Source organism: Denticeps clupeoides, chromosome 20 (assembly GCF_900700375.1).
Source record: "Denticeps clupeoides chromosome 20, fDenClu1.1, whole genome shotgun sequence".
Classification (NCBI taxonomy): Eukaryota; Metazoa; Chordata; class Actinopteri; order Clupeiformes; family Denticipitidae; genus Denticeps; species Denticeps clupeoides.
Window position 1 is genome coordinate 12,513,532 of NC_041726.1, and position 11,524 is coordinate 12,525,055.

Sequence of the window (11,524 nt, forward strand, 5' to 3'; positions counted from 1 at the left end):
GCATATGTTAATCATCTCAATCATGCCACACATGGTCATGATGGTCTAAAACATATTTCTAAAGGTATTATTAGCTCAGTATCAAAATACATTATAGCAGATTTTGCAAGTTCCTGTCTGTTATTGAAAATCTTTTTTATTGTGCTGATTGCATAGATAAAATTGAGAGAGATAATGAACTAAAATGTGAAATAAATACAGCTGAATCAATGTTCTTGAGAGTTACATTGACATGATTCATTCATAAATTCATGTATATATTTTTGTGCAATAGTGCACATATTTTCACATGTATGCCAGTGCTTGTAGCTATTTTCATGGTCCATGCTCAAAATGAACACGCCCATGCTTCCTACTGGACCAATGAATGTTTCTGTGGTGCGGCCTTTGCACCAAGCCACGCCCCTTTTGTAAAATGCTCTCGCTGCCGGGACACCCGTATGTATCAACGCCTATTGATAGAAAAGGTGAGTCGTCTTTTTAATGAATGGCCTGCTGAGGGTTAAAACTATTTAAAAAATGATTTATTTCATGAGTTGCATTAATATTTGACTGGTTTTCAAGCCTGTTTGTGTTCAGATGATTTTGCCAGTATTGAGGAACTGCCATTGTTGTCAGTGACCATAATAATGTGAGTTGTATGTCTTAAAAATACAAATATGCAGCTAATTAGTAGATTTATTTTTGTGGTGCAACAAGAGATGATAACTTGATGGAATGCATGTTTCTGCAATGTATTTCTGAACTGTGTAAAGAAATTTGGAGCATCAGTGTTTTCTTATTCAGGAGATTTGGGGGGGAAAACTGACGTTTAGCACACGTTTGCAGGCTTGGAAAATAATAACAGAATAAGTCCTCAAAACAGGTCCTGCATATGCACAGAAACACTATTTCTGTTGTGTAACCATACAGAGTAGAAGTTATACAATGACAGGTACATCATGTTCCAGTTCCTATGTTGGACATCCCATAAAACAGGACTTTTCAGTACCATCATCTGACCTCAATGGTCAACCTAATTTTCATTCTTTAACCTGTTGGACATGTTTATGAAGCATCATGTCTGTGGTATATGATCCACAAATATGCAACTTGATGGTAGATAATAAATTGTGGTTTACAGTGGATATCCACAGTCCACTTAGTGTAAATTATGAAAATAAGCTCAGCCAAGGCTGGGCTCCTGCCTTTTTTTTTACCTTATTAAATATGTTATTAACTTGCATGAAAACACAGCATACAGAAGTCATGTGACAATTGTGTCCTGAATTGTTAAAATCAATTCAGAGGTCACAAGATCCCTGAGCACTTGTACAATAAACACAGTGTGATCATCTGATGGCTCATTGTCTGTGTGGCATTTTTTTTTTTTGCCGTATTTAGCAAACTGCCCATTTGGCCACGGCTTCCATTACGTATACTTCTTCATTCACTTTTCTATCTACTTCCTGCCTTTCCTTTATCACTAGATGCAGACCATAAAGTGTGTTGTGGTTGGTGATGGAGCAGTAGGAAAGACCTGCCTCTTGATCTCATACACAACCAACAAGTTCCCCTCGGAATATGTGCCAACGGTGAGATTGCCAGAAAACAGTCTAAATGATCTATGGCGGCCACATTTTTATTTTATTTAGGTTGGATAGTACAATATGCAATATGCCAGTGGTAGGAGATGCTTCTTGACACTATAAACACTATTTGATCATAGTGTGTTTCTGGACTGATGTATTGTCATTAGTCATCCATCCATTTCCCAAACTCTCTGTGAGACTTATTGCAGGCTAATTGCAGGTTAATGATAAAATTATATTAATAGTGCAGTGATTGGCCAAGTGATGCATTTCACTTTCTGAAGACAAAACTGAAGGGACAATGCCCCAAGGACAAGCAGGAGCTGAAGACAGTTGTAGTAGAGGCCTGGCAGAGAATCACCAGGGATGTAACCCAGTGGCTGGTGATGACTATGCCTTCCAGGCTACAGGCTGTAATTGACTGTAAAGTATTAAAGGTCCACTATCATGAAAATGTCACTTTTTTGATCATATTTAACATTAATAAAAGTTCCTCAAACCTGTCTATGGTCCTGCAGTGGCTAGAAATGGTGGTATGTAGAAAGAGTGCTTTAGCCATTCTGCTTTGCCATGCAGAGAGTGGCAGCTCAGACAGTCGGGTCTGGAATTTGTCCCTTTATGTCGTCATAAGGGGAAAGGTCCAGTTTCTCATGCTTTTTCAGTACAGAATTAGGGGACCATTAAGACCGATATAAAAGCAAAAGAAAACAATTAAAGTCAGGGGACCTTTAAAAAGTTAAAGTTTGATTTATGATTAAATTGTCCCATTACTTTTGGTGTCTTAATAAATAGGGGACACATGTACAAACCGTTTCTGACCTGAAGAAGAGGAAGTTAGTAACAGTATGACCATTGAATAACCTAATCAAATCACAAATAAAAAAACACAGTTCAATAAACACCATATAAACCACTGCTAATCGTCTTTTTCTGTTTCACTGTAGGAAAAAAAATGTAATTATCATATTTACATATTTACATCTGCGTCTCATAGTTCTGCATGCTGACTGTGGGGATGTTACGCATAATGTTTTTGACATTTGGCGTAGTAGCAGTTTGAGGAAAGGTTAGCCTGCATCTTCCCAAAGGAGCAGTCAGCAGGTATTTTTCACTGAGTCAGGTTTCCTTTTCACCGAAGTGAAGAGCGCAGCCTAAATTCTCATGAACAGCTATTTTGGCAGGCATGGCATACATGTACACTTCATATTTGTGCCTTTGTTGAGTACCAAATACACTGAACTAGACGTATTTTATTTAAGGAGGTGAATGCGGTTGTGATAAACCCATATGAAGGCTAATTAATTTGGCCTGTACGGGTTTGCTTAATGCATGAGGACACCGTATATAATCTTACTGTCAGTGAGGTTATGCACAGAGACATCATTCCCCTGAAAAACTGGGTTATGTTTCACAAATGTGAAGTAGGCTAATTGGGATCGGCAGTAAGCGGGAGACGGTCTTCCAGTCAGGAAAATTACCCAAATAGAACAAAACAGAGCACCTGTGCTCTCATGCTGCGCTGGGAAGAAGCTCTAAAGAACCGCATTCTGTTCCCTTCTTCACCTTCATCTGCCTCCCTTTCTCTCTGGCAGGTCTTTGACAACTACGCAGTGACAGTCATGATTGGAGGGGAGCCGTACACCCTCGGCCTGTTCGACACTGCAGGTAGGCCAGAGTCGCGCAGCCCCTGTTGCTTCTTAAATAGCAAATAGCTCCATGAACGGAGGGAATGGAGGAGGATATATAGCAGATATGGAGGGAAATGGAGGAGGATATATAGCAGATATACTGACAGAAGGTTTAGATCGACCAGAATGAGGAAGTAAGGCGCGGTCAATCATCACTACGGGCTGCTCCCGTTTTAAAATTAAATCGTCCGGGTGTTCCAAAGATTTACACACCAACAAAAAGGGCTGGAGGCCTCCATTCCAATTTCTCCAGCACCATGAAAACCAGACCTATAGTTATGTTCTAACATATGCATAACAGCGCAAAGCCTGCCATTATCCCCCAATTTGCACATTTTAGGGAATGTCAGGTAAAAGTCCCAGTGTTCGATGTGACAAACCAATAGTATTATTCTTCACAGTAATCTAAAATACAGTGTTGTATTGCACCATACAGAAACATCGTAAAAAACAACAGCTAAGATTGCAAAAATGCACTTCTTTAAAAAACAATGTAGAGTTAAACACTGCTCAAGCATTTAATCTGAAATCAGTTCTCTAGTTTACTCTCAAGTACACAGGACGTACATATAATATCTAATTTTTCAGAGCATGTGGACCATTTAGTGGAAAATTCAATAGTGCTCCTTGGCTATGCAATTAGCAGCCAGGATCAGCTTTCACATAAACCAATTGTTTTAAATCTTAAAATGGGAAAACTGCTTGGAAAGTGAAGTGAATTGAATCAGCTGAACTCCGAATGGCCCTATTGTCTCCAGAATCATTTAATTCTTATAGGTTAGACTCATTAAACTGAGGAATGCGAAGGCTGAACACATTTCCCATGAGTCATTGTGCGCCTGCACTCTAACACCTTTCTCAGGTCAGGAGGACTACGACAGACTGCGGCCGCTCAGCTATCCACAGACCGACGTTTTCCTCGTGTGCTTCTCCGTTGTGTCACCCTCTTCATTTGAGAACGTTCGGGAAAAGGTGTGGAAGATGGGTTTGGGGATTTTCCTTGCATTTCTCTTGGTCACCCATGTGCATGACTAAGGCCAGTTTTGGTTAAATGGCCTTGTTTTGGCTATGGTGGGCTGATGCCCTAACCTGGGTGAGTCCCAGCCCTGGGTACAACGTTCCAGGAATAAGCAGTGATAGATTGTGAGTTAAGTGGTCTTCTATTGGTTGCTGTTACTTCCTTAAATATAACTCTTACATCAGAAATAGGATAAGGGACCACATTCTATGACACATAAAAATGTCCCCCGGTTTAAATAGGTTCATTTTCAGTAAATCATAATCAAAGTATTGTTCTCAGTAAGCAACTGTTATTTTTTTCGAACTGGTGGACATTATTTTCGAACTGGTGCCAAGTGCAGCACTACATTAAGTGTGGGGCTTGGGCACTAATCTAAGTTGAAAAGTGTCCTCGGGATATAAATACACAGATAAAACAAGATGCATTGACCAGCACAGGTCGAAATAGTTCTGAATTAGGATGTAGTGTGAGTAACATCTGTCATTCATCAGTTATTCATCAGACTTATATAATCATATAATGTGTTCTGGGTGACAGACATAATTACACACCAACAGAAAGTATAATTAGTTTCTAATTATACTAGCAATGGACTCTTTCTTGTTTGTGTAAATCCTGAGTACGCCTTTGAACTTAAGGTAGGGCAGTGGCGGCCTAGCAGGTAAGAAAATGGACCAGTAATCTGAGGGTGGCACTGAGCAAAGCACCGTCCCCACAAACTGCTCCCCGGGTGCCTGTCATGGCTGCCCACTGCTCACCAAGGGTGATGGTTAAATGCAGCAGACACATTTCATTATGTCACTGTATGCTGCTCTTAAGTGTTTCACAATGACGCTTAAGTTTCACTTAAGTGAACAAGCCCCATGCTTAGTGCATAGCAGTCCACTCACCACCAGTTCAGTGATAAAGTCATACAATGTGTCCATAATTATCTACTAATTAAAACAAGAATTAAAAGAACAAAATCAGACAATGTAAAGTGAATGAAAAAGTCATCGACCTACCCTTATCTACAATTAGAGCAAACCTAAAATGTAAATTTGAATTTTGCTTGACTGGAGCATTGCCCAGTGCATACAAATACTGAAGAAAAAAACCTTGGAGTAATAGGAATATAACATATACACAAATATATACTGCACTACCACTGTGTCACTTAACATCTCTGTTGCTCCAAGGTGACAGAAATGTAAGTGAATGTGAACTTAAGTTATTGGCTGGTGGTGGCCTAGCAATTAAGAAGGTTGGAGGTTCAAATCCTAAGCCTTTAAGGTGCCACTGAGGTGCCACTGAGCAGAGCACCATCCCCACACACTGCTCCCCGGGCGCCTGTCATGGCTGCCCACCAAGGGTGATGGTTAAAAGCAGAGGACACATTTCATTGTGTCACCGTGTGCTGTGCTGCAGTGTTTCACTTGTCCTTTATCTCAGTGGGTGCCAGAGATCTCACACCACTGCCCCCGCACTCCGTTCCTGATAGTGGGGACACAGGTGGACCTGCGAGATGACACCAACACAATAGAGAAGCTGGCAAAGAACAAACAGCGGCCCTTGATGCCTGAGACCGGTGACAAGGTTGCACGAGACCTCCGGGCTGTGAAATACGTGGAGTGCTCCGCCCTCACGCAGGTAAGCTAGAATAAGATTATTAAGATTATACCTGCCCTAGAAATGTTTTGTACTAAAAAGGTCTGTGTTCAGAATGAATGAAATACCCACAAAAATGATGTTAGGATTATACAAATCTGTAATTCTGTCAATAATGTGTGCCCTAATTCTAAATTGAACTACTTTTATTACTGGTTCAGAAAATCATAGATTAAATCACAAAAATGATTTTTTTCACATAGGAAGAATTTAATTATTTAATCAGCATTAGAATTAAAGTAAGTTCTGATGTTAACAACTGAGGTTAGGCGTATTTAAAACCCAGATAAAGACTAATATCTATCGACCTATTCTTGAAACCTACTTGTCCAAGTTGCAGTGGTGGGAGGCTGGAGTCAAGATGTCTGTGCCAGCAACACTATTACATGAGGGATAAGGGATTATGTCATTTCAATATTAATTATGTTCATTTTCTCAGAAATTTTATTAGACGATAACAATATTAGCCATCGAAGAGAATCTGGATCCTGGGATTAATCCTGGTATCCGATCACCATCAAATTAATTTCAATTCATTTGTCATTGTGAGCCTTGATCTTGTATATTGCCTTTTTTCTGACATCTCTTTCAGAGGGGTCTCAAGAATGTGTTTGATGAAGCCATCTTGGCTGCTTTGGAGCCCCCGGGAAACAAGCACTCAAGACCATGTTCCCTTTTGTGAAGGAAGATGACAATAGATGAACATTAAACCTATAGAACATGGTAGCAACAAGAGGAGGAATGACGGGAGGGGATGTAAACGAAGTTTATAATATAACAAATAGGCTAAAAAAATATATATGTTTATTAATATAACAAACATGATCATTACATTCAGGAACAGACAAGCATAAGTGCCAAGTGACCTCTCTACTGCCTCTTACAGGCCACCGACTGACTTAACTCCAGCATTACTACTGCTTTAAGGAGCTACTGTGTACTTTTGATGCATTATGTGTATTCTGCCAAATAACAAAATATGGTATTTTCCATATAACATCTCCCACTGACTAAAATCTTAATTACTGTTGAATGTATATTTAAAGAAGGTACATAGTATATGTACTATACTATGTATATGTGCAAAGCATAATGGCAATGTTTATATTGGATATGTTAATATAATTCAGTAATGTATTAATGTATTCAATTTTAGAGAGGCAAGGCACCGTCCCCACACACTGCTCCCGGACACCTTTCATGGCTGCCCGCTGCTCACAAGGGGATGGGTTAAAGGCAGAGGACACATTTTGCTATGTGCACCGTGTGCTGTGCTATGCTGTGTATCTCAATGACTTAAACTTTTACTTAAGATGTAATGCCTAATCTGTCTGTATACAACCTCAAACCTCTAATTGTTTGCATTAAAATGTACTTACAGAGAGAAACCTCTGGGTCCAGGTTTTGGGGATGTAATAAACCCAGTAATAAAAAAGGATTCGGGAAACAGACACTTGGAGGGCTAGAGTGGGTGCTGGGGTTTGAGTGGTCCTCGCAGCCACTATTGGGTTAACTGAAGCCATTCATGAACACTCTGCAAGGCCGATTCTACTTACCTCTTACTACTTACACTTCAATCCAGTGAAAGGTGACTTTACCTAATATAAGAACATAAGCCCCACAGCCACTCTCTAACAAATTTGGAGTCTGTGCAATAAAAAGGTCTCATGGTTGGTTTCTTTACTTATATTAATGAGGACTGCACTAAAGCGGAGCTTCTATTCTCTTTCAAATATAGGCTAAAGGGTCAGAGTTCCTCCTAAACTTGAACAGGTGCACTGAAGGTTCTACCTGCCTCCACTGCCAACAGGAAATTGCCAGCAGGGGGAGTTATACTATTTGTTTTTGAGTGAAGCTCAATCCTCTGACCTACATTCATATCAAATGGATGCCAGCTTCAAACTGCAGTGCAGAGGGAGCATTTAAAAAAAAAAAAAGCAGCAGGTGCTGACTATTGGTAAAAAAAAATGTCTGAATTGGAAACAAAATGAACGTGGGATCCCTTAAAATTATCAGATGTTAAAGATATCGCATGTGTTTATCATTTATGTGCATTGTGACATCATTGACACATGCGTATTTAGTGGTGTAAGACGGAAATAACTGTGTGTAGGTGGTCATTCAGCGCATGAAAGGCGGATCCCATCACCATCCCGGCAGCTACACACGAGCTTTGCACCCACACAAAAATCATTTTCCTCACCTAAAACAATGCTTTGTTGCAGGCTGGGCACAACGTGTGAATTTAATCGAATTTAACAGGTGCAGGACGCATCTCTTATTTCCGGTAGATCTCCACAGTACGGGAAGGCTGTGGTTTTCCATTTATGGGAGTTGTTGCGTCATCAGCATGCTGATAGAGACGAGGATTTTAACTCTTTGTCTGAGAATCTGTTTTCTTACAGCCCTCTTGAGGGAAGAAATTGTGGCTGTCATACACAGCTGAGTATAGTAGTACAAGCCTGATAATTGAACAAAGGATGAGTGGGAGAATTGAGTAGTAAGAAACAGATGCACCGCAGTGTCCATTAGAAAAGGAAAAAAAAATCAATGAAGTATCTGTCAAATCTATCTTGCCATTGTCCCTATGTTGTAAAAAATTAAATAAGCAGAGTGTTACAGTCAACGGCAAAATTCATCTTTTTAAAATGAATTATTTAGCACTGAGGTGTCCTCGAGACAGACGTAAGATGGTTATCAGGTGCGCTATGGATATTAAGGGGCTTGGAGACGTGTGTGACGGCCATCAGTGTACGTCCCGCACGGTCCCTGAGTCACACTGCTTACTGTTTATTACTGAATGGCCATCTGACCTCATTAGAAGTGTGTTGCCATTGGTAACAGCCCGAGGGGGAGGGGAGAGGAAATGGAAATCTGATCGCTCTCTTTTTTCCGCCCCTCTTTCTTTATATATATATATATATACATATGTACTTTTTATTGTTTAACCAAATACCATATCCATATGCTGAATATGCCTTGCATCGCCGGCTGGAATGCATCACAATTCACACACCTCACACATGGCAGGATGTGTTGCGATGTACAAAGAGAGCACACATATTTGCACCTTGGTGAACAAAAACATATACAGCCATGCACACCTTGACTACAGATAGATCAGAGAAGATATTATGGGATGTTCTTTGTTTTGTCACAACGTGTCCTGGGTCAGAATGGCAAGGAAGGGAAAGGAGTGATAAATGTCGACGTGTGTGTGTGTGTGTGTGTGTGTGTATGTGCACACAAAATAGCAGACACCTATGAGAGGGACCAGGGGTATTTGGTCGCCGAGACTAACATTTTGGGTACCGGGACTCAAGTTCACCGGCGTCTGCCAGGTCGCCCATCAAATACACCATGCAGGCAGACAATCTGCATCCCATCATTCAATGGGCAGATCTGGCCAGGTGCTGGTGAACATAACTTCTGTATGGGCATGACGTCAGTCTGGTCACAAAATGAATAGTTAATGAAGCTCAGTGTTGGTGTTGACCGGAGAGTACAGAGGCAGAGTGTACAGTTCAAGTGCACACAGCACGAATTAGCACCCAGGAGCACTCGCTGATTATTATGGGCTGGCGGGGGGAGGGAAGGCGTGTGGTGTGGTTTGTATGTGGGGGGGGAGTGTTAGTCTGACTTATTATGGGATGTCTACGTTGTTCGGTTGGGGGAGGGGTGAAGGCGGGGAAGTGGTGGGGGTGGGGAGGAGAGGGACTGCAAAAGAATATTATGGTCTGTCTCGGGCCTGCCTTTAGCTTCGTGGCTCTTGTGTCTGCACACCAGCGTCATGGATTCTAGGTGCGTGTGTGTCAAAATGCATGTATGTTATGTCTCCATAGGTGAAGCCCGGAATTAAAAGGAACAGTCTACTGGCCAAAGCCCTGCAAAACTAGCTCATCCAGTTCCAAGTGGGAAAGAACAGTGGAGCAAAATGCCTCGTAACGTATGCTGATATCCTGATGTCAGCTCCACCAAATGAACCACTGCTGTCGACTTAACATATTAAACCGGTTTAATATTTAGCACTAATATTAATAGTAGTATTATTATTAGTATCATTTAAATAGTGGGTATAAACGTAGTTGGTTAGTTGTTTAGAATTATTAGAACATTGTATAGCCAGATTCAGCTAATAAATCTGTACATGACAATTGGAATTTTCACTCAAATTTGATCAGTGTAGAAAAATCATACGAGAAGCATAATATTCCCCCCGGGCTCCCTATCAGCATTTCGTTGGTGTCTATCTACCACTCTGCTTGCTTTGTCCGCCGCCCGCTTACTTGCAGACAAATTTCTCTCCAGGATTTCTGGAGAAAAACGCAGACTTCTTTCACTCGCGTTGTTTGGTGGGTTAATCAATAAACTGTTACTGCATCCATATGCTTTGTTCTGTGTATCTGTCGGTCGTGTATGTCAGTTGTCCGTCTAGTCTTTGTACATGTCTCGCAATGTTTTGTCTCTATGGTTACCTTACATGTGACATGTTACATCAAGTCCACATGCAATTCGTTTGCATAGTGAAAGAAAAGGTGTGTATGGTACGGCAAAGGTATGGAAATGTCAGGACAGGACAGAATATTATGGTCTGTATTTTGTCTTGTATGGTAATCTGCCCCCCCTCTCCTGCTTATCTCCATAGCGACACCCTGCACAGGAAGACTATTATGGTCTGTACTTTCTTTTGACTCTGAAATTATATTATGGGATGTTCGCCAAAGCTGTGGGGGAAGGGTGAGTATGAGTTGATCTCCTTGGCAACTCACTCCTATATGCTTTTGATTGGTGGTTAAAGGGTGTTAATCAACACCCCTCCCCCTAACATACACACAGACAACGGTGTCTGCTGCACATGGGAGCAGTGTGTGAGACTGTGTGTGTGTGTGTGTGTGTGTACGTACTGACAGATTCCTGGGCCACGCATGTGCTTCATTTCCGAAGTTCTTTGTCCTGTCTCTCTGCCTTGCTGTGTGAGAGTGAGGACACAGAGACCAAGGAAGACAGTGAGCAGACAAAAAAAAAGAGGCCGAAGTCAGGGAGAGGGGGAGGAGGGAGGAGACAAAGAGGAGGAGATAGACGTGGACAAACTAGTACTGTCAAAAAGTTTGCTGAGTCAGAGGCAATGGTGGGTGAACAGAAAGACTGGACTACATGAAAGGCAGAAGACTGCAGAGAGTTACCAGAAGCAGAACATGACATGCGCACGAGATGCCAGAAAACATACACGTCCATTCCGTCCCTGTTCATAACCAGAAGACAATCATTTAACCACAATGTTACCATATACAGTTGCACCCTTATCACATTCAACTTGCATTAATATGCACCCATCCACTGACGGTTGTCTTGAAGCACGTAAACACAGTCATGGATGATACAAAGATCATTTTAATTTTTCCATGAAGTTTCATGGTCTGAACTTGTCTTTTAACATTGAGCCATAAACACTGTGGAGGGTGCAGTGTCCTTTCAGATTCTTTACACAGGGCCTAAAAGTGAAAGAAGTGAAGCAGATACCGCCGCCAAGCCACCTGCTTCTATTCCAAATGCTTCAGTGTTACTGGTAATCACAATGTCAGAGTGGCCTGTCACTC

General features: G+C 41.3%; 1 protein-coding gene across 2 annotated transcripts; it reads left to right on the forward strand.

Annotated features, from left to right (window-relative positions):
- The first annotated feature begins 433 nt into the window (after positions 1-433).
- On the forward strand, positions 434-7,111 carry LOC114770125 (cell division control protein 42 homolog). 2 transcript variants are annotated; one of them, XM_028963779.1, is made up of 6 exons: positions 434-467; positions 1,470-1,574; positions 3,164-3,236; positions 4,122-4,231; positions 5,712-5,909; positions 6,520-7,111. In XM_028963779.1, exons 1-6 carry the CDS (start codon positions 441-443, stop codon positions 6,607-6,609), a joined length of 603 nt encoding a protein of 200 aa, XP_028819612.1. In that variant the 5' UTR covers positions 434-440; the 3' UTR covers positions 6,610-7,111. The 2 variants fall into 2 exon arrangements, with proteins under 2 accessions (XP_028819612.1, XP_028819613.1); XM_028963780.1 differs by lacking the exon at positions 434-467 and adding an exon at positions 562-631.
- The last annotated feature ends 4,413 nt before the right edge of the window (positions 7,112-11,524 follow it).

Excerpts from the sequence above, each read along its gene's own strand:
- LOC114770125 (XM_028963779.1), top strand. The coding sequence starts at position 441 with ATGTATCAACGCCTATTGATAGAAAAG. Across the intron at positions 1,575-3,163 it reads CCTCGGAATATGTGCCAACG|GTCTTTGACAACTACGCAGT; the intron begins GTGAGATTGCCA and ends TCTCTCTGGCAG. Across the intron at positions 5,910-6,519 it reads AGTGCTCCGCCCTCACGCAG|AGGGGTCTCAAGAATGTGTT; the intron begins GTAAGCTAGAAT and ends CATCTCTTTCAG.